This window comes from Perognathus longimembris, chromosome 2 (assembly GCF_023159225.1).
Source record: "Perognathus longimembris pacificus isolate PPM17 chromosome 2, ASM2315922v1, whole genome shotgun sequence".
NCBI classification, from domain to species: Eukaryota; Metazoa; Chordata; class Mammalia; order Rodentia; family Heteromyidae; genus Perognathus; species Perognathus longimembris.
Genome location: NC_063162.1, coordinates 35055781 through 35080075, shown reverse-complemented (window position 1 = coordinate 35080075; position 24295 = coordinate 35055781). Strand labels below are relative to the sequence as shown.

Below are 24295 nucleotides of genomic sequence, written 5' to 3'. Positions count from 1 at the left end.
CTTCCCAAGTAGCTTCAATTATTGGAGTGAAACACTATACTTTTATATATCATCTATCTATCTATCTATCTATCTATCCATCCATCCATCTATCTATCTATCTATCTATCTATCTATCTATCTATCTATCTATCTATCTAAATTTGAACAAGCTAAGATGGAAGTAAGTTTCTTAATCTTCTGAGAATTAATTCATCAGTCTATGCCCTGTGTTCCAGAAGTAAATTATTTTCTATATTTTTTGGTTAAAAGCATAAGCTGAACAAACAAGTGTTCAAAGTCTCAATTTTCTTAAATGGACAGAAACAATTTCAGTGAGAAAAAGTCATATAGACAGATGAAGGAAGTATTGATAGATGGGGAGAGAAAAGGAATACTGTTGGTTCATTTAAGTCATATGCTGCTTTTTTCACAGTCTTTCCATTAAATTGTTTTATTGTTAAAGGCTAAACAGGCTGTGGCTTGTTTCACGGTTTATTTGCTTTTGTTCTCTCTTTCATTTCTGCAATCAATAAGCATATGTATAAATATTTCCAAGTTGTAAAAGTCCTTTGGAAAATCCTTTCATGGATTTATTTACATTTTTTACATTCTCAAAAGATGATATTAAAATTTCCAAATATTTTTGGAAAACAAATTTCCAGGGCTTTATTATGAGTATCTCCAATGATTATTCATTGGACAGTTTTCATAATAACATGTGTTGAGCAACTATGACTGGCATGCTGAAATTTTGAGGAATATTTTTTAACTCTTTCCCTTCTTTTGGTAAATGCTGTTAAAAAATGTTTTCAGGCTGGGAATAAGGCCTAGTGGTAGAGTGCTTGCCCTGGGTTCGATTCCTCATCCCTACATATATAGAAAAAGCCAGAAGTGGAGCTGTGGTTCAAGTGGTAGAGTGCTAGCCTTGAGGGGAAAAAAAAAAGACAGGGACAATTTTCTCACTGGGTTCAAGTGCCAGGATTGGCAAAAAAAGAAAAATTATTTTAAATGGTTATTTACTTATATCCTAATATGTTTGACTATTTTAATTGTAAAGTTAATGTACAGAAGGGTTACAGTTACATAAGTTACATAAGTAAGGTAATGAGTGTATTTCTTTTCAAACATTAGCCCCTCCCTCATTTTCTCCCACTTTCCCTCCTGCTTGACTCCTGCCCCATTCATTTACAACAAATCATATTAATTGAAGTAAGCCAGACCCAATGAAATAGAGGCTCCATAATCTCCCTCATTAGTAATAATTACTGTATGTTTAGGATAGCCCTAGCAAAGATCACAATAGTTCAATAGCTCCATACATATGACAATAAAAAGTGATGCTAAGTGAAATGAACTCCAAGATATGGAAACAAGTTTCTTTTTTCCTTTTTGTTTAGTTTTGTTTTTAATATACAGTGTGAAGTTTTTTCTTTTTTCTTTCTTTCTTTTTTCCCCTCTTTGGTTTATCCCCTGTTGTCACTGTTTTTTATTTGGGTACTCTGTGTCTTGTACATACGTTTTTCTGAATTGGGGAAGTGAAGGGGAATTAAAAATGGGTGACCCAAGGCAACAGTGATAGTCACAAGACACTACGTTGGATATGTATAACTATTTTATTTTTTTTTTTGCCAGTTCTGGGCTTGGACTCAGGGCCTGAGCACTGTCCCTGGCTTCTTTTTTGCTCAGGGCTAGCACCTTGCCACTTGAGCCCCAGCGTCACTTCTGGCCTTTTTTATGTTTTGTTTTGTTTTTCTATATATGTGGTGCTGGGGAATCAAACCCAGGGCTTCATGTATACGAGGCAAGCACTCTTGCCACTAGGCCATATTCGCAGCTGGATATGTATAACTATTAAGATCACTTATAAAGCTTCCTCTCCCAGAGAAGGAGAAACTAGTTCCTACTTTTGCCATTTCAAGGTCATTGTAGGAGATATAATCACTTAACAAAGTTGATAATGAGACAGGCTATTTAGCAAGCACATATGTGTAGCAAATTTCATGCTTGTAATGGAAACTCAAGTATAAAGCTGGAAGCTTTTAACATCCTTGCATCATTTAGGAAATAAAAGAGAGACAAGTGAATTTTGTCAATGTTCTAATGAGAAAAATTTAAGTTTATGTTGTATTTTTTGAGCAACGCTTGAACAATTTTTCTCTTTTAACACAAAAATGGAAAGTATAAAACAAGCAATTATTTTTATGTAAATTTATTAAAATCCAGGTTACCCCTTCACACATGATTTCTTTAAGTTATACATGTACATCCACTTGAAAAGGCCAATGATAGTGTAAGCAAAAATATGTTTGTACTGTTTAATATAAAAGTGAATACCCGACTGAATTTAGTTATAGAATATTTATGTTAAAAAAAATGTCTCTTGTGCTGGGAATATGGCCTAGTGGCAAGTGTGCTTGCCTCGTGTACATGAAGCCCTGGGTTCAATTCCCAGCACCACATATATAGAAAATGGCCAGAAGTGGCACTGTGGATCAAGTGGCAGAGTGCTAGCCTTGAGCAAAAAGAAGCCAGGGACAGTGCTCAGGCCCTGAGTCCAAGGCCCAGGACTGGCAAAAAAAAAAAAAAAAAAAAAAAAATGTCTCTTGAAGCATTTAGTGACTGGGGGGAAATATGCTATAGGGCCATTGATAGCATAATAGTTTAACATGTAATATTACATGCAATATGTAATATTGTAATTATTTTGTTAGCTTCATGTCTATGTATTTTCAAATCATCATCAAAAATATTCTAGAAACACAGCTAGAAATCCTCATGTAAGCCAAAAAATAGAAGCAACATTAATCATACTTAAGGATTTGGAGAGGAAATTAGTATGGTAATTTAAGTGTTTTCTAAAGTAGATGATTCTTAAGGTCATTATATAGGGAAAAATTTACGAGCAGACATTAAGTCCATTGGCAGAAACTTTTGAACAGAAGCCCAGGGAAGGTCCTTTCTGCAGCAGGTTCACGTGATGAGTCAGCCCAAATCTATAAGCTCAAGACAAGTGGTTTCCAGCTCTGATGCTGTGGTGCACTGCTATCTAGGTAACTAATGAAGTCACATAAGTGGATTTCTTTTCCAACAGTCATTGTGATAAAAATATAGAGACATAAGAATATCTACCATTTTGAGTCTTCAATGGAGAAATATCTATTCAGATCTTTTGCCTATTGTAAAAATCTCATTTTTTGTTTATTCCTATGGACTTACATGAATTTTTCATAAATTTGATCATAGATCCCTTAGCACATGTATGCTTTACAATTTTTTTCTGCCCAGAGAGCTGAGCTTTCTTTTTACTATTTCTTTCCATTGCTGTGCAATAGCTTTTTCTTTTCTTTTCTTTTTTACTTTGATAAAGTCCCCTTTATTCATTTCTGTTTTTGTTGCCTGAGTTTCTTATATGATAATCAAAAGATCACTGCCATGGTTCCTCATGTTCCTTGCTGTGGATTTTGTCATTTCTGTTCTTCTATTCAGGTCAGTTACCCATATTGAGTTCATCTTTGTTTGTAGTATAAAACAACATGCAAACATTTCATTCAGACAAATGAATTTCATTCATTTATCTGTAGAAATCCAGTGTTTCTACCACCATTTGTTAAAGACAAATTTCTAAATTGCATATTATTAATAATCAGGAAATTGTGAATCAATCACCCTGTGAGACACACACTTTGTAGTTTGGCAATCAGTAAAAAGACGGAAGATATCAATGTTGGTGTTGATGTGGGAAAAAGTAAACTCTTATGGACTGATAGTGAGAATGCAGACAGGTATACCATTACAGAAAATAGTGAGGACATCCACTGTATCACATTTGAGTACCCTGAATACTGTTTATAAGGGTATTAGAACTAGGGAAGGGAGCAGGAGTACCAAAGTTGAGAGACAAAGAAAAAAAGACAAACCATTCAAAAATCAACACTTACAAAACCATTAGGTGTAAACCAACTGCACAACTCTTGGGGAGAGAAGGAAATGGGGAGGGTGGAAATGAGGGAGGAGGTAACAAGTAGCAGAAGAAATGTGCTCACCGCCTTTCATATGAATCTGTAACCCCTCTGTATCACACTTTGACAATAGAGAAAAAAGTATATGCTTATCTACTTAAATAAAGAATTTAAAAATAAGGCTCACATATGACCCAGTATTTTTCTTCTCCATTTTTACCTGAATATCCAGTTCAGGAAACAAAATAATCACTTCACAGGAGTCTAATCAGTTTATCTAAGGAAGGCTTTGGGAGAAGACCCCTACATATTTTTGCCTACATATAGCTTCCTTTTAAACTTGAGTGGCAAATGAGATTTGTGAAATTTAATATTGACAATAGGTATGAACAGTTGGTTAGTAAAGGAGTAAAAGTAGATAGTACAGGACAATTAATGGGAAATACAACAAATAGATAAATGGTCATTATATTTAAATTATAAGACTTATATCCTTTCTCTTACATAATCCCTCTGAAATAATTTTAAAAAGTACAAAGATTTTACAACCAAGTCCTTGGCAGTGTAAATTATCTGTGGTGAAGTTATGAAATTAGTACATAACCTGTATTGTTTTATATATTTCTACCACTAGTTTAAACATTGAAGCATTTTTGTGAGACAAACACTGAAAACTTTCTGTTCTTATGTATTAAAAATCCCAGATACTATCTATAAGTAATGTTAGCAAACCAGAGAGGACAATTAGTGGGAAATCAAACCTAATGAAACTAATACCAGAGACACTTGTTGTTGTTATTGTCATCATCATAATTGGTCAAGGGGTTTGAACTCTGGGCCTGGGCCCTGTCCCTGAGCTCTTCATCTCAAGGCTAGTGCTATACCACTTGAACCACAGCACCATTTCTAGTTTTCTAGTAGTTAATTAGAGATAAAAGTCTCACAGACTTTCCTACCTGGGCTGTATTTGAACCACCATTCTCAGACCTCAGCCTCCTGAGTAGTGAGGATTATAGGCATGAGCCACCAGTACCCAGCTAATTATTTTTTATAATGCATATAATGTATTCACTCCTTGAAAATATTTTAGTCAAGGCTTAAGAAAGGTGAAGAAAAAATTTTTAAATAAGATTTTAGGTTAAAGATTTATATCCAAAGAGGATATGCATGTATATTTTAAGAAATTATTATTAAGTAGTTGTACAAAGAGGTTAGAATTCCATAAATCAGGTTATGAGTACAATACCTGTTGATCAGTGTTACTCTTTCCATCATTTGCTTCTATCACCCTCTTGTCCCTACCCTCAATTTAGAAATGGTACATGTAGCTTAAAATGTGGGGACATTGTAGTACATCAAATAAAAATTGAATTTGGGTGCCTAGATTTTCTAGCATCTTGGTGATTTAAATCTATTTTATGTTGTCCCTGATTTTTCTTTTAAGGGATCTAAAAATTGGGCTATTTTACTGACTTTTAATGTTTCTTTTTCCTGTTATGGTTAAAAAAAAAGTTTGCTTGATTCCATAATGATTAAGCATCTATATATTAAAACCCACTAATATGACACAGTTATTTTTGTGATTAGCATTCCTTTTATTTGGTTCAGTGTATCTTAGTTATGTGCAAAGGCACTATAAATTCCTTAGTTAAATATGTATTTACATTTATCAGTAGTCCCTATTGAAGTGTGTTTTCATGTTATTTTTATCCTATAGCATCACTACTGCATTTTATATTTAATATATTTGTATTATTAGAAGTTCTTATAAATGATGTAGCTTAGTGGTGAAATATATGGAAAGATTTGAGTTTGGTCCCTGACCCCACAAAAAAAATAAACTCTAAAATAAATAACAACAAATTTTCAAAATGAGTGTTCTAAATACATAATTTTTCAAATTTATTTTAAGGCATATATTTAATGAAAACAAAAGTATGACTCAAATTATCATTAATATTAGCACATAAATAGTATAATTTATTAAATTCATATTCTGATATTGGGTTAAAATCTGATGTTTTACTTTTAATTTTTTTCTTTATTGTCAATACGAAATACAGAGGAGTTACAGTTTCATATGTAAGGCAGTGAGTACATTTTTTATTCAACTTGTTATTTCCTCCCTCATTTATTCCCCTACCCCCTTTCCTTCTCTTCCCCTCTCTCCCATGAGTTGTACAGTTGGTTTACACCAACTGATCTTTGTAAGTATTGCTTTTGGAATCATTTGGGTTTTTTTTATCCTTTTCTCTCGATTTTGGCATTCCCTTACTCTTCCCTAGTTCTAACACATGTATATACAGTATCCAAAGTACTAAGATGATATACAGTGATAGCAGGGGTAAAACTACAGGAAAGGATTACAAGAGAAAAAAAAATGTATGCTTCCACATGGCATGTTGAATATAATTACAACAATAATATAACACTTGTTTCTGTAACATGGAATTCATTTCACTTAGCATCATCTTATGTGTTCATAAGGGCATAGCTATTGGGCTATTGTGGTCTTCTGCTATGACTAACCTAAACATGTACTAATTATTCCCTATGAGGGAAACCATAGAGTCCATGGTTCTTTGGGTCTGGCTCACTACACTTAGTATAATTTTTCCTAAGTTCTTCCATTTTCTTATGAATGGAGCAGTGTCCTTCTTTCTGACAGAAGCATAGAATTCCATTGTGTATATGTAACACATTTTCCTGATTCATTGGTCTACTGAGGGGCATCTGGATTGGTTCCATATTTTAGCAATGACAAACTGTGCTGTGATGAACATAGTTGTGTTGGTGGCTTTAGTGTGGTCTTTCTTGTAATCTTTTGGGTAGATGCCCAAAAGTGGGGATGCTGGGTCATAGGGGAAATCTATGCTTAGCCTTCTGAGGATCCTCCATACTGCATTCCAGAGTAGTTGACCAAGTTTACATTCCCACCAACCATGTAGTAGGCTTCCGTTTTGGCTTAGGCATAAGAACAAGCCTGCGGACCAATGGCACAGAACCAAAGACCCCAAAAGGAATCCACAGAACTATTGCTACTTAATCTTTGATAAAGGAGCTAAAAAAATAGGATGGATGAAAAGCAGCCTCTTCAACACATGGTGCTTGCAAACCTGTTCAAAACCTGTAAACTAACACTAGATCCTTATATATCACCCTGAGACAAAAACAATTCCAAATGGATGAAAAACCTCAAAGTAAAACCAAATACTCGGAAAACACTACAAGAACGAATAGGAGAAACAGGTGCTCCTTTGCATAGGATGAATCTTCCTTAACAAAGGCCCAGAAATGCAACAAATCTATGAAAGATTGGATTTTCTAAAAACACTTTGGGATGCTTAAATATCCAAAATCTTACATACTGCCTTTGGAAATTGATAACGTGATCAATGTGTTTTTATCCTGTAGTACATATTAAATATCCACAACAGTATAAATATACTGAGGCTGATTCTCTGCTGTAGGACAGGCTAAGGATTAATTATTGCTTATCATCAAGCAAGTGAAATGGAAGCACTTAGAGGTTTTCACTGTGGACAGGTATCAGGAAGGCATCTCACAAACCTTACTGGAAATTTAAATCTAAATTTTTGGTAATAGAATAGGTTTACATCACAGAATTTTTATTTAATATCAATTAGGCAGTTCATTTTTCTGCTAAGAAATTTTGTGATAGGGCAATCTAAATATTGGATAAGTATAGTTCATTACTCATTTTCTTTTCTTCCAATGTATATACCACATGTCAATACAAAAATTATTTTAAAAATCAAAATATTTAAAATCCACTAGTGATACCAGTAATCATAATTATCATTTACCCATCTGTATAAAATTTTATACAAATAAACTAAGATCAGTATTTACATCATACAAGAAAAACTTGCTATTTATTTGTGATATCCCATGATCACTGTTTAAGACCTCAAATGTCCTTGATAACATGTATCGGATTACATGTTATGAATGATAGAATCATAGTAGCCTCTTCACTCTGGAATGGATTTATTGACACACATGGGTAACAAACACTGATCAAAAAGCTGAGTTTGGATAATCCTTAGGCAAGTTCAAGGATTTCCAAACATACCTATGTGCAATTCTAGTCTTTTCAATGAAAACACCAAGGTTACACACTCTCACAATGGCACCTAATGCAGGGAGTCTGTCTCGGATGGGTCAACTAAAGCTGACCCCCAACTCACATAGAGTTGCTGTTTTGTTGAATCTCTATGAATTACATGTAAAAACTTATATTTCACTAATAAGGTTAATATTTTGATATCATACATACCTGCAAGATTATAAAATAATGAAATGTAGTATTCCAAGTGAATGCAAATCTTAAATCAATTTACATGATCTTATGAGGTAATTTATTTCCTATTCTAGATTCCGTACTGCAGCTCTGAATTTCCTTCCTTAGATCATCAACTTCTTGAGAAAGAGAGTGGGCTTCTCACTCTTCTAATGTCATCTGCTTTCAAATAGTCATCATTGATACACCAGCCAGAAGAAAATAAATGAAAATAAATTTAAGGTACTTAGGGAAAGAGCTATGTCCTTGAGAACCAACTACTCTGATCAAAGCAGTGATGCAGATCATTAATCATGAATGACAGGAGAGTTGTTTTAGGAACTACAAGTTGTAAGGAAGTCTTTATGGCAGAATGGGAAGTTTGAATTCTGGACCTACTGATTGCTGGACAGGAGTCTTCTACCAGCTGTATTAGTTGAGTTGTCAATCCCCAGGGACAAATTTCTAGCCATATTAATTCTACTGATTATGACAAACTCAGGAATTATCTGTAAATGCAAATAAGGCAAAAAAGAAATCACAAAACAGCATATTCTGTTTTTGACTTAAAATGCTTACTTTACTTGTACAGTGTTTTAGTATACTTGTTTAATTTGCTTTCTTTAAGAATGGCCTAAAACTTCAGATGATAGAACTTGTTAAGCTGATCCTTTAAACATAAACATCAAGCTCTTTTACTTCTGAATGAGACAGTCAAAATGTAAAACAAGGAGTTCCTCTTTTAAGATCCTACTCCTGTGTGCATTTTTCCTAAAAATAAATATTCTTCTGATCAACAAAAAGACTGAGACCAGTCCCACTGCTACCATTTCTGACACACATTGAAAATAAGTTTGCAAAGCATGAAATTTAGAGAACACAGAGCTTCTTTGAAAGAACAAATTGTTTTCCACTAAACAATTGACTCAATGCATTTAAGTGTGCATTTGTATATTAAAGGCAAATGTCTAAGTGAGGGAAACTGGGTGATGAGTGATTTTGCAAAGTCATAAGTAATCACTGCTAAATGTAGGAATTTCAGAAAATATCTATTTGTTGATTTTCTGTTTCATGGCTTAGACATCAATACAATTCAGAAATAGAGTAGAACCAGTAAAAGATTCTGTAAACACCTTTTTTTCTACATATCATATTAAGGGTTTTATTTTCTCCTAATAAATTCACTCTCAGAATACGTGTCTTAGTTCACAGTTTAAAAATTGTACTTGATTTTTGTCCATATTAACTAGGAGTGCCATCCTCTATATATTTACAGTCACTATAATTCTTCCTAAAAACATACTCTACAATCCCATATGTAATAAGATCATTCTTCTTTGCATATGTAGAAAGCCTAACCATTCTGAAGATCAAGGAAAAGGAATGGGAATGACTCACCAAACACATTCATCATGAAACAGAACTATGACAATGAATATCAGGGAATCTTACCTAGTGTGGAGGTTAGAAGTAGTGAGGTTTAAGTGAAATTATAAAGCATATTTAAATAAGAAATTAGTTTGTCATAAAGATTCCAAATGGGAATGCTGCATCAAACGGTCTTGGAGTGGCTCAAGTTAAAAGAAAATATTTATGGAGATACAAACTTGGAATTTTGGAAGCAAATAGCAGTATGGAAGGTAAGATTGGAGGAGAAAGAGAAGGCTGATCAGGAAGGATCTTGTCAGTCAGATAAAATATTGGGGTTGTTGTATTAAATTCATATCATCTAAATATGATATAGACCATAAAATAGTTCAGTTACAGACTAAAGGAATTGTTAAAACAGTCTAGAGGGTAGCTCAAGTCTAAGAGTGATTGCCTTATAACTTAAAGTCTCAGAGTTCAAGTTCCAGTACAAAAATAAAGGAAGGTAGGAAAGAAAAAAGCCATGGAGAGAAGGAAAAGAATGCAGGATAAATGAAAAAAAAGAAAGGAAGGCAGAAAGAAAGAGAAAAAGAAAGAAGAAAAACAAATAATTTAAAAATAAAATCTTTTCTCTGATGTGCAGAACTTAGATGTAAAGCACACTGTGATATGATAAATTTTAGATGCACACAGTGAGAAGAAAAGAGGATTTTCTCAGGAGAGAAACACAAAAGCACAATGCCTTTGTGCCTCTTCATATTTACAAAAAAACCATGTATATATTGAAACAAACTCCAAGATTCGGAACTAAAAGACTTTCTTTTTTAATTTTTAGTTTTTGATGATTCTGTCTTCTTTACCTTATATACGGTGTGTTCATATGTATATCTTTTGGGATATAGAATGCTAGAAAAAAGAGTGAAAAAGTGCAGCAGAGGAGCACACTGGATGGACATTGATGAAAGTGAACTAGACAGCTTGTGGGTGGAGATGGGAGGGAGGGACTGGGAGAAAGTGTTGGAACAGAAGACACTGTAAGAAAGTACTCATTACCTAACTCATGCAATTGTAATCCCTCTGTGCATCACCGTTATAATAACAATAAATTATTTTTAAAAACGAAAGATTTTATTTGTCAAACAATTGCTTAAAGTTAGAGATAGAGGGAGAAATAGAAAATACTACTTGTTGAGCAAAGAGGAGGAATTGAGGTGTTGTCACTGGAAATGGAAAAAAATGACTAATACCTGACTGTTGCTTCAGGAGTTAAGTTGAAGCCTTATTGAGGTATTCGATATAGGAAACAGTGGATAAGTAGGGGCAAAGATGACACAAACACATCGTTCTCTCTTAACAGGGAATCTTGAGGAGAGGATTACAATTCCTCCTTGCTTCTAATGCTGGGCCAGCATTGAGTGAGTGCATTTGCCCTCCACAGAATCTTGCATTTATCTCCTCAAGAGCCTTCAGAAAGAACAGAAGCATATCCTCGGTTTAGGGTCTTTGAAAACACTCATTACAGATAGTTCTATTATTTCTTTTTGAGTTTTAAATCTTATTGACTTAATGAGATTATTGAATGATATATGACTTGCTCTTAGCTTGATGAAAAATCTGCAGACATACTCAACTTTGTTCAGTCAAATATTGGTATTCATATCCTGCACGTGGCACCAAATTGGATATTGGGAACAGGTAGGATCCTAAGAGGCTAGAAATTTTAGACAAGAAAAACAAGGAATTTGTGAATTAACCTGGACAGTCAAGGGTGAAATTAAATAGATTACATAAACCCATATCACATGTATAGGTGTCAGCAGCTAACCTCTTTCCTGTAGCAGACTATTCATAATCGATAGAGAAGATGCTCACGACCCCACAAATTCCTTTGTAGTCTTTACTTTGATGTCAATTAAGGTATTTTACATACATAATATATCTTTTGCTATTCCATCCAAAATTATTTTCTTTGCAAGAGAACTTTAAATATGCTTGTTATTAATATGCTTTTGTGCATTTCAAAACTAATTAATTATACTTTCATGAATTCATTATTTCAAAACAAACACTTTGGCTGTTTTGAGTTATGTTATTAATAGATTATTTTTATGTGTCTGACTAACCTCTCATCATTAGCATTGGAGTCTAAAAAAATGAAAGAAAATGTTTTTGAGTTCTCCAAAAGTATCTGGTATACATGGGAATACCTTAGTGATGGGCTTTGTAGCCTACTAGAAGAGTAGTTTAGGATGTAGTCAGCTAAGGGTAATGTGTTTGATTGAGCCTTTACTCCTGGACTCTTTCTGCTCCTGAAATATTTCTGGGAAGTTCTCAAGGAATACATTCAATGGAAGTCTATAGCTGCATAACACAAAATTTCCAAATGACTTTTGTAGGACCAGATTTTCTAAATATGTTTCCAAAGGGGTTTATTAAGCCAAAGGAATACAGCATGCCTGTAGGAACACATAAGAGTCTATCAATCCAGAATGACAGCATGAAAGATTTTTCTACCAGGTGTGACTATTTGGCAGAGTATTGAAGGAGAAGAGTAAGCCAGAAGAAGTAGGGAAAGTAGACTTCAAGTAGATGTTCTAGCAAATATAAATTGAGTTTGGTATTACTAAATAAAAATAAAAATGACAATGTGGACAGCAGAGGAGCTAGGCAAATCTGGGGCATGGAAGAATATTATTTGGCTTAGTTCCATGAAGTTTTTCCTTACAATTATTAGTAAACAACTGGGAAAAAAGTGTTTAAAAGTTTTGCACAGTGGCAGCATTGAAGCCCATGAGAATATGAGTGGGAATATAGCTAACTGAAAAATGTTTTCAATAATAATATTCCACATACTCCTTTATTTGTTCCCTTTTGTCATGCCTCAGCACAAAGCCACTGATTTATTATCTAGTCCTCTACTAATATTCATTCTAAAATATATACATTTTATCTACTCCACAAAATTATGTTATGGATTTAATTATGGTAGTAGAGATGTATACATGAATAGAACAGTCTTGCAAAATGAGAGTTCTGTGAAATAAAACAAACATACAAGTGAGTAATGAGTTTAAAGACTGACCATGATCCTGTTTTTGCTCTTCTTCATACAGTTACTGCCTTCTTGATACCTATTATACTCCTCACATATACTGTATTTTTCTTCTTTTTGTCATCTGTGTTATTAAATTTACTCCGTAACTAAGTTAATATGTACAATATTGTACTGTACATGTGGTGTGGCTGAGTATATATTTGTTTTTCTATGTTCTATTCTACCATTAAGATCCTTGAAGAAGAAAGTAACCTCTGTATTCCCATAAATTATGAAAAAGTAATCTACATGCTAGTGTACTGATTAGATTAAATGAAATAATTACTTTTGAATATACAAATAAATGAATATATATATATTTAAAATGACAGAGGGGAAAAATTCTAAGAGGTTACATAGAATAGAATTGGTGAAATTCCTAATCTGAAAAATAGAGAGATTTTTCTGGGAAAATCTGTCTGTAATAAACGAATCTAGGAGAGAAATTTTTCTTAAAACTTCAAATTCCAACCAAAGTAAGTGCTGTGATATGACTGAAGACATTTTACTTGTTATCTTTAAACAGTTATATAAGGGAGTTTCAGCTGAACATTTCAATATATTGCTAAATGTATTTCATGTATATTTTGCTGATATACACAAATTTTATATACATATATACATGACACATACATGTAAACACATGTTATACAAACATATATCCATGTTGTATTGATATATATTTGTGTGGATATATATTCAAATACATACCATACAGATAAGTATGATATTTCTCTCTATATATCCAATACCCATGCCCATTAATCTCATGTTTTATATCCTCAGAGAGTGGTTTATATCTCAGAAATGTGTATTTTGATATTTTTCAGGCAAAGCTTATATATTTTAATCACATTATCTTTTTTTTTCTTTCACCAGTCCTGGGCCTTGAACTCATGGCCTGAGCACTGTCCCTGGCTTCTTTTTGCTCAAGGCTAGCACTCTCTCACTTGAGCCACAGCACCACTTATGGCCTTTTCTATATATTTGGTGCTGAGGAATCGAACCTAAGGCTTCATGTATACAAGGCAAGAAATCTTGCCACTATGCCATATTCCCAGCCCATAACATTATCTTTTAAGTATAATTATCATTATAGCTTTTGAAAACAATTTTTATATCTATAGATATGCTACTCTCAGTAAAGCAATAGTGGCATTTGAAATAGCTTGTCACCTCTGAGCAACAGGTACTATTTCATGTGGTCTTTATGAACATAAATATAATGGTCTCTACATACATAATTTATATTCATATTTTTCTAAGGAATGCCTTTTTATGTTATTTGCTACTGATTTAAATAGTTTATGAAATGATTATCATGTACATAATAAAGTCATTGCTAATATACAAGAATTACAAAAATCTGATTGAAAGATTTTATCGATTGTTTTTCTGCAAGTCATTAGGCAATGCTTATTTGTATATAATGTGCTTAATATATCTTTATATACTTTGCTAAATATATACATATATTCTTTCTTCCTTTCTTTCTTCCATTTTTCTGATCTGCTTCCATTGATGACTCTATTCCTTTGACTCCAGACTGGCAATATGAGGGTAAGATGACAGAAGCAAAAATCCCAAGCAACCTCATAAGCATTGCTTGTCTGCTTTTGTTTTATTCTTTTTAGAATATCATTACAATTCTCTTCACTCTCTTTAATTAGACCGTTCATTAGAATTAAAGTCAAATTATGTTTGTTTCTCTTGTGAAGCTTTAGTTACCATTTATCTTTGTTAATCATTCCTTTATATTACTTCTTTGGGTTAAGTTACCATCCCATTATCTCTGTCCTAACGGACTTCTCTCCAGTGTTCACTGTTGGTATTTTTTCAGAACTATTTGAGTTTGTTTGTCTTTGTTTACTGTACTGTTTACTGCATAAAGATATTTTATTTTGCTATAGCAAGTGGCATGTAGGGTTTATAGAAAATATGTTTAAATACAGTATTCAAATAATGATATAGGTTGATTTCATTATTAAAACTTCCATGAATATCAATATGTCCATCTCGGTGTATTTGACCTCAGGAACAGTGTCCCTGCAATTGTCAATTCTTAACTGTGATTCTTTCTGCCTTCTAGATTGCAAACTAGCCAGGGGAGGCCCGCCAGCTACCATTGTGGCTATTGATGAAGAGAGTCGGAATGGTAAGCTTTGGATTTTACCCATGTCTTATCTAAGGAGATTTTCTTTATATTTCAACCTTTGATTTGGTTCTCATAGGAATACTAAAAAGAGAGCCTTAACCCCAATTTACAAACAGTATCACCCTGATTTTTCTGTTTTGTTTAGAAGACTTTATATGGATTGTATTAGGAAACTCTGTGAATTAATGTTTCATTCTGAATTTGGAGGAATTACTTGATTGTAATTCAGACCAAAAATGCATCCCAATATATTCTGGGATGCTTCTTTGTTAATAGCTAAAGTCCACAGAAGTGTGCAATTTTGTCATTGAAACGTTCCATTTCTCCAAAGAAGTGTACCAGAAGGTAAGTCTTACATTACTTATTTAATAAATATAATCTTGATCAGGTAAAGATTAGAGCCAAAACTGAGAACACCCAGTGATTGAGAATGGCTAAAGGGAAACTTGCATGTTCTGGAAAGAAAGAATAAAACAATACTTAGATTTGAGATCTTCACATATTAAGTTATCAGCAAAGCATATTTAAGTTGGACACAATCCTAACTGAATATGTATATGTATATCTATCTATCTATCTATCTATCTATCTATCTATCTATCTATCTATCTGTCTGTCTATCTATCTATATCTTCATCATATCAACATTGTAATAGGAAAAATAGTATCATGTAGATCTATGTTTGCTTATGGTTAGAGACTTTTCAATAAAACCAACTCTGTGTTTTCTTAGTGTTCTATAATAAAATTTTGACTGTATCATCAGAAATCAAAAGCCAACAAACAGGGTAGAAGGACTATTTGCATTGTCTCAGTCCTAATCAATTCCTTGAAAATAAAAACTGAGATGATTTACAACATTTAGATTTAATATTTAAATTACTATTTTAATATATAATTCTATAGGGACCTTATATTGGCTGCCATACAATTAAGCCCACAGTAATGACAATATTTTGTCCCCCTTGGTGATGCTGATATCTTACTTATCAGTAAAGTATGGGAGCTTTGCAAAGATGTTGACTTATCTTTACTGCACAGGAACATGTGAGGAAAGCTCAACGTTTGTGTTTTAGAAAAATGTGACATGACAGAATGTAATGTTGTGCTCTTTGCTTGGCATATTTTCTAGAAACTGCCAACTACTCAGAAAGTTGCCAAAGTTTCTTAGTGTCATACAAGGCGTGTAAATAAGGATTTACAAAATGAATGCTTTACGCCATTTTTCCCTATAAAATTTCTAAAAAATGTGGTGATCAAATGAACTTCTGCCAGATATTATAAAACATTCTTGTCATTAAAGGCTAAAAGAAATACTCCATGAAAATGATTTCCTATTATTTTTTAATCAATCTAAGAAACTTGATAATAAGGCAGTTATTCCAAGCTCTGTTCTCAAATCTTCATCTCCCCTTCCCTACCTTTCTTAATTGTGAGCGGAAGTGTGAGTATGTGTGTGTGCACGTATGTGTGTGTGTGTGATCCATTTTGCCAGTAAACTAAGCACTCATTAAGAAAGTTTGGGTCTTCATAATAGAAAGATAGAAAAATTCCTTTTAAAGAAGACTAGTGAGTCCACAGTCAGGTTGTATGACTTTGAATCATATTACTGATATCTATTGCTACTCTGATGCTAAATAAATCTATTAAACCTGTCATCTAAATTGCTCAACTTCGATTTTTTGTTCAGATTGAAGTTTTCTCACATAGTTCAGAGTTACATTAACAGAAAGACCTCTTTCTAAATCTTTCAAAAAGTGATACTATGTGGAATTGAAATCCTTATTTTTGCCTGAAAGGATTATAGGTTTAAAAACCCTTTATAGAAAGCTACAAACATCTAAATTATATAAAAAAAAAACAATGTCACACACCAATACTTAATTCCAAATGAGGCTATTATAGTATATGATTTCTTTTGTGACCAAAATATTTAAATTGCAGATCATTAAGATAATGCTTCAATCTACTGTTCTATTTGAATAGGAGTATAGTGGACAGAATGGACTTTGTAATATATTGAAAGCTCCCTTCATTTGTAACCTTATAGAAAAGCAGATTCTCCAAACATCCTTCTCTATAGAAAATTTTTCCTATTAAAGCTAAGCCATTTAAATTTAAATCTTACCTGCTTTGATCAATAAAACCAAACAAATCTATGTGAGATGGACACTAGTGTTTTGATGATAATTCAGACCACAAAGACAAAAGAAGCAAATTGCAACGATGTCAAAGGCAGAGATTCATGTTTATAAAGGAACACCACTGGATGATGTGTCATCTGGAGACAAGGGAAGGAATGAAGAATTTTTTTTCTTTCTATATAGTTTATGTATTTATAGTGTAATTTCTCAAATTGATTAGGTAGTCATTGATAGAAATCATTTAGAAATTGGGATGTAGAGGAATCATTCAAGGTCACCTACTGCTTTTGCAATGCAGCTCCTAGGGGGTTTGTGTTGCTCTGTTCTTCCTCATGCACATGCTTTTGAGACATTAGATTTCACAGTTTTCTGTCACTGGGATATTTCTTTTACAAAATCTCCTTTAAGCATAAAGAGTTCTAACACTACTTCTATTTGTCATGAGCAAATCTTGGCTGTGAAATTATTGATTTTTGTCGCTCAGGCAATTAGACTGTGAGCTGTCTTTGTTAACACAGAATGCCTGAAATGGGTCACAACACTTACCTTTGGACAGAGAGTAATAATCAACAGTGTAATGGTTCTTAGCAATCGCTGGATGAAAATAGTAATTTCAGAAATAATCTGAAACATTTTTTGTGGACTGAAAATGCCTCCTACCGTATTTTTCAAAACAGAAGTGTGAGTGCTGAATGTTCCGAACTGGAAATGTAAGTAATTCCTTTAAATGTAAATACACTTTGTGGATTAAGGAATATTAAAATACTCATCCATTTATAGCTATTGAATAAAACTGTGGAGTAGGCAATAAATCTTGCATTTATTTTACTGGTACAGTTGGAGCAAATATTACAGTTATTTCTTATAATAGATACTAAGGACTGTTGCAATAATGAAACAGATTCACAGTTCCTTGTGAATTAGAAAGAGTCCTAGACTCTCTCTTTACTTCCCAGTTGCCTTCCAACTTTGGTCCTCCTGCCTCAGACTCCTGTAAAACTAGAATTAAGGGGTGAGCCACAGGCACCTGGGTAATCCCTCCTCTACATTCAACATTATGCAGTCTGTTAACTTTTGATTTCTTGGTCTATGATGCTGAAGTAATTAGCATGAAATTTTCCTTCTCCTTATTTTACCACTAGGTAAAGTTTTCAAAAGTCCAAAATTATCTTTACTGTAGACTAAAACCTTTAGAAACAAGTCTCTTTCTATCTTAAGAGCATGAAAAATATATTTTTTTAATTTTGCTTTTCTTGGTAGTTTTCTCATTCTTTATTTGGTTATGAAATATACAAAAGCACTGACTTGATCTCTAAAATCAGTATGTAGAGATACTTTAGGGTTACTTTAGTAGAATATAAGTGAAAGATAGTGAAGACATCACTTGCAATTTTTCCCTCTCATGTGCAATTTTTCCCTTTCATGTTACAACCTGTGACAAATGCCAACTGCTATTTCCATCACCCATTTATATTCTTTTCATTCACTGCCCAATCATTTATTTATTATTCTCTTCACATTCTAGTTAATGATACCTCTTGACACTTCACTATTTCAGCCTTTATTGTAGAACTTCGAATGTATCAGGGAGTAAAAGGACTAAAAATACCAAATAAACAGGCAAAGGCAAAATGACAGGTAGAAAAGCGGATGTGTAGTATAATGGACAGATAAAGGGGTAGTTCTTGTTTTCTGTAAACTGTTTATTTGAAGAGATTACATTTGAACAGAGCTCTGTACAAGGTTAAGAATGATCCTTCAAGATACATTTAGCTGGAAAATTTATACTACAGAAACAAATTCAGAGGCTTCAAGAATGAATATGGCTGGTAATTTTAACAAGTGATATAAAGTTTATTGGAGACGATGTGTCTGAATCAGTACCAAAAATAGACATTGATTGAATAGATGTAGATTAGTCACAAATGGGTTTGATTTTTTATTGAATTGTTAACAAATCTGTTGATGTTGTGCTAAAAACCTGTAGTTTACAAAGCAGAATTCTTTCCAATTCTTCAGTCAGTATTCTAGTTTTATACAGTTCTAAACTCAAATATACAACTATATGTAGCATATTTTATAATTTTTTGTTGTTGTTGTTTATAAGATCCTAAGATTTTAACATTTATGGGAGGTGGAGAGGTTTTTCCCTCTAAGAAAGATGTATACTGTGTTAGTGAAGAAGCACCAGCCCGTTAATAATGTCTACAGAGTTTATTTACCATGGTTTGCTATGTTTACTGGTGCATATGATTGTCCTTATTGTTCTTATGGACAACAATCAGATTAAAGTTTCTAACAATCAGATTAAAGTTTCTAAGTGAATTAAAAGAAATTCACTGAAGTAGCACCCTATGAATTCTATCCTAAGTCCTTGAAACAGTTTAAATTTTTTTTTGAGGTCCATCAGCTATAGGACACACAGTTTTAGTCAGTGTTTTGATTTTTTTTAAGTTTTATGTTACTGATGACCAATTAGTAATTGTATTCAAATTTTGACTGTATAAATAATAACAAATATTCAAATGGGTGTTTTATTTTTATAATTTACTATTTTGTCAATTTAAATCCTGATGTACTCTAAGTGGAGTTTCAAAAGGAATAGGATAAAAGCAAGTTTAGCTCCCAAATATGCTCCTATGACTCTTAGGAGAAAAGCCATCACTTGTTTGATTTCATCTTGTTTCAAAATACCCATTAAACTAATAAAATATATCCTTGATATTTGTGTATGTCTTTTCTTCATAAGACATATGGACTTTTTGGCTTTCTCAAGTCAAAATAAGTTAAAATCCATGTCTGTTATGGAAAGATGAAAAAATCAACAAATTGAAGATGTTTGTAATTAGTATATTTCCATGATATTAGGCTGCTAACTTTTTTATTCTGATTCATAATCAGAGAAGTAACATAACTTACAGATACATTCTGTTGTTATTCACAAGTGAACCACTGACAGGAAAGTGGTGACATTTACATTACTGTGCCATCTGCCTATGGTTTGAATTCAAGGCCTCACTTGGTAGGCAGGTGCTCTATCACTTGAGTCATGCCTTGCATCTGCCTAAATTTAGAAGTCTGCAGAGACTCTCTTTTGAACTTCTGTTTTGTAAACACATCCTATTTAATATTTCAGAGTGGGTGGTATTTTAAATGCCAATGTGAATTTGTCACTCTTCTTCATGTAAGTCTATTATTGTCTTATATCTTATAATTAAAAGGAATATTAGTTAAAATCAAGTCTACAGACCAAGACTGGATTGGTCTTTGGTCTACTGAGTTACTCTAAGTATCTGATATCAGTGTTATAACACAGTGTACTTAACTGTTTAGCTCTGATCTGATTTCACTAACTTTCTGCAGGGTAGGCCTCAAATCTCAATCCTCACTCTCTGGGTCTCAAGTACCTGAGGTAACAAGCATGAGCCTGTAATCATTTCCTGGACCTATTTCTACAATGAAGTACTGAAGATAGAATTTAAGACCTCCCACATATTAAGAACATGCTCACTGATAAGCTATATCCTCAGTCCAACTACATCAGTCAATCTTCAGTATTTTTTCTCAGAATGATTTTTATTTTTTACTGATGATGAATTTATAGGCATATGTAATGGGGTCTGGGGAGTGGGGAATTCCCCGTCCCTCCAAGAGTCCACCACTTAGCAGACAGTCTCAAGAAAAAAGGTGAATTTATTGGGGAAATTCCAGATGGACCTGTCTGAGATTTCAGAAAAAACATACAACACCAAACAGGACAGAAAAACAGAGTCTTACTTCCGGAAGATTTCTAAATACCAACAAACCAATTCAGCTCCGATGAAGAGCTGAATTGGGATACCATGGGGATGAGACACCAGACTCGAACATGTGGCATGGCATAATGGCGCCTCAGCTGGCCTTCCCATAAATAGGGTGAGGTAGGGTGGCTGGGTCACAGGAAGCGTCCAGTCCCAAGCACTTGACTGACAGGTTCAGTAACCTATGGGCCATGTGCCCGGCCCTGTCTCTTGGGATTTAGGAAGTCCCATTACCTGGGGATGGGACTTCCCTTCCCGTAGGAATTTAGGCATGCCCATCATAACAAGATGCTGGAAATACCACGTGGTCCAACTTGCCATGTGGCCAATATGGTGCTGGTTAGATCTGACCTCCATAGTGCAAATACTTATTATGTCCAACATCATGGAATTCAAAGATAAGATGACAACTGTTTATTTTGAATCCTATATGATCCCTCACTTGTCTATTAAGATGTGTGTCAAGAGAATCCTGCATAGAAACCCTGATAAATAGGATGGAAAAAATAACTCTGAATTCCATTTATTAATCTTACTTTCCAAGTAAGAAATGCTGTAATTCAACAAGCATTTATTCTTAATGTAATATTTTAAAAGTTGTTTGATAGCCAATAATACAAAATACAGTTTGTGGAGAAAACAAGGAAGATACAATGTGAAATAAACAGTAAGGATGCACAAGGGCAGAATTAACGTAGAGAAGGAACTGCATAACTATTGTGTAGTGAGTAGGAAGAAGAAAGGAAAAACATAAGGATTTACTGAGTATATGCAAATTTTGAGCAGGGTTTTGGAAAACCCATAACAATTTCCTAAGATAAAAAGTTGACTGAAGGGAAATATCCTGAGATTTACAGTGATGAGATAGTGACATGCTAAATAATAAACAGTCCAAGGGCCAAATGATGAAGACTTAAGGTGCATTATTGATAGTAGAAATGGGAATTACTTGCCAGGTCATTCACTTTAAAGGATCTCATAAATGAAGAAATGTATTACTTTTCCATTCTATCCATTCACATTCAAGTTTTTTTTTTCTTTAGGTTCACCTACAAAGAGTTAACTTTCACTGTTAAACAAAAAATAAACCATGGTTTTCCAAGGCTGATTATATGGTGCAGGGTCTGTATAATTATACATATTCCTATGTGCTTTGAAAGAAAAGTTGTAGAGATATCTTGTTTAATTCACTGCTGTGTAGCTATCAGAGGTGAGTGTATTTTGAGGACTAATTTTCTACATGTATACTTTATCATCTATCCACCTACATACATCTCATTCTCGTCCCCCCCTCAGGTATTTCCATCCAAGTAAACTTTCATTTACTTAGACTTCATAGACTATAGGAGTAGCTGCCCTAATATTTTTTTAATCAATTTATTTCTTTATTTTCATAGTGGTGTAGAGGGATTGCAGTTTCATACGTAAGGTAATGTGTACAGAGTACATTTCTTATCCAAATTGTTACCTCCTCCCTCATTTTTCCCCTGCCTTGTCCCCCTCCCCATTTCCCTTCCCCTCTCACAGCTTCCTTGAAGACATTAAGCAAGAAAGATACCTCGAAGGAAGGGAAGTATTTTGCTTGTATTGGACCAGCAAAAGTTTCTTCTCTGGTCTCTTCATCTAGAACTGTCATGTAGCAATACTTAGCTGAAAGAGACTCTGGGACTCTCAACTCTGAGTTGAAAGAACTGGCACTCTATCATAAAGAAACAATATGAATGAAAAACACAACAGGATGTTCATTGGACAGGCAGGCAGGTAACATAAATTGCTGAAGTCTGCCTTTGTTTATATGACAGTTAGGTAAAACTCATCAAAGGACGAGAGCATAATTGTCTCCATGTCCCTCCCCCATGAGGGACTTGTTTCTGAAATCATCCATCTGATCTTCAGAATTATACCCTTATCTCAAATATAGTCTTCTTTCTAAAATTTCTGAAATAATTGCATTAAGAATGTTTGAAGACCAGACATTGATGGCTCATTTCTGTAACCTTAGCTACCCGAGAGGCTGATAGGATTATAATTTGAAACCATCTGTGGTTTGTTGGTAATTAGTTTTAAGGAAAAACAAACAAAATAAAACAAACAACAAACAAACCCCAGGTACAATGCCAGCCCAGAATTCCACCTTCCCTCTACCTAAAAAGAAAAAATAAAGAATGCTTAAAGCTCTCTTATTGAAAAATTATCTGTAGAGGGTACAGAAAAAATAAAGTACTGTCCTACAAAAACGTAGCAAGTACTGTAAAATTCAGAGATAAGACATATTGGAATGTGCTGCTAAATTTAAAAATTAATTATGAGTGAATGGAAAGTATAGGACTGAATGGATTCAAATCTTAGAGCAGCCATACGTCCCTAAGTTCAAACTTCATCACTACCAAAATGTTTAGAACTTGGTAGATAATTGAATGAATGGAAAATTAAGTGGTTCATGAGAGAAAAATCAAATGTAATACCAAGGTTTAAATGTAATAATGGCAGGAAAATTTCACATTTATGTGTTATATCAGTTTTCTTTAAATTATTCCTATGAAATGAAATAATCATCTCTTACGTCTGAATACTTGTCTTCAATTTATAGAGAATGTGGCTGGGTAAGCAAGAGTGGCTGGGTATGAGGGACAAGGTAACAAACAGCACAAGAAATGTATCCAATACCTAGCGTTAAAAAAAAAAAAAAAAGAGTGGCTGGGTAAGCGAGAGTGGCTGGGATCTGTAAAGCTACTGCAGCATAAGCTCTGCTAAAATCAAACATTGTGGTTAACACAATTCACAATAGAACACAAATATAAGTTCTTCAAGAATTGAACCAGGGATTGAGGGCCACTGAGACCGTCCTTCCTTTTACATGTTATCTTTCTTACACATATTCTCTCTGAAATATGTGTAATAATTTGGACTCGGGTAAGAGAGAATTCAATAAGACATTGCTATAGTAGAATTATTATAATACCACAAAAATTCTGGCCACCACTTCTCTAAGCCTCCTAACGACTGGACAAGAGTATTTGTTTCTTTATAAAGAGAACTAAGCAAAGTCAGAAGTGACAAAATGTAGCACAAGTGAATAATATAACAAGGAAAGTTCTATTTTGAGGCCTAGCTCTTCTTAGGAAAAGTCATAAACTAGTTTAGGATGAAATGGCAAACAGTGCAGGGGTATCCAGGGGTCTAATAATCTTTGCAATGATACAAAGTTCTTATAGAATGTATTATAAGGACATGATGGTATCAGCTCTGTGATACTGACAATCAGTTTTTCTTCTGGCTCTACATAATGCAATGCCTATCTGTAATTAACAGAAGAGTATCAGACACTTCAGAGGAGCTGAATACAATCTTAATGTGTGATAATTTTGTTTCTTATTAAGGATTGTATGTATAAATTACTTAGTCCTTTTTACACCTTGCTATTGAAGAAAACAAGTCGCTGACTTTTCTAATGGAAAATATTTTTCTCATGGAATTACTAAGGGAAGAA

The 24295-nt window shown here is 33.6% G+C and overlaps 1 protein-coding gene across 15 annotated transcripts in view; it reads left to right on the top strand.

The window, feature by feature from the left end:
* The window catches only part of Pcdh15 (protocadherin related 15), a 443526-nt gene that overhangs the window by 55383 nt on the left and 363848 nt on the right, over positions 1-24295 (top strand). For 10 of the 15 annotated variants that reach the window (XM_048338795.1, XM_048338794.1, XM_048338792.1 and 7 more), the window contains exon 2: positions 14796-14861. The exons of 3 other annotated variants lie outside the window; for them this stretch is intronic. In XM_048338795.1, the coding sequence (XP_048194752.1) occupies positions 14796-14861 (66 nt within the window). Of the gene's footprint in view, positions 1-14251; positions 14267-14795; positions 14862-24295 lie in introns of all 15 variants that reach the window. 2 more of the 15 variants (XM_048338793.1, XM_048338785.1) reach the window with 1 other exon arrangement.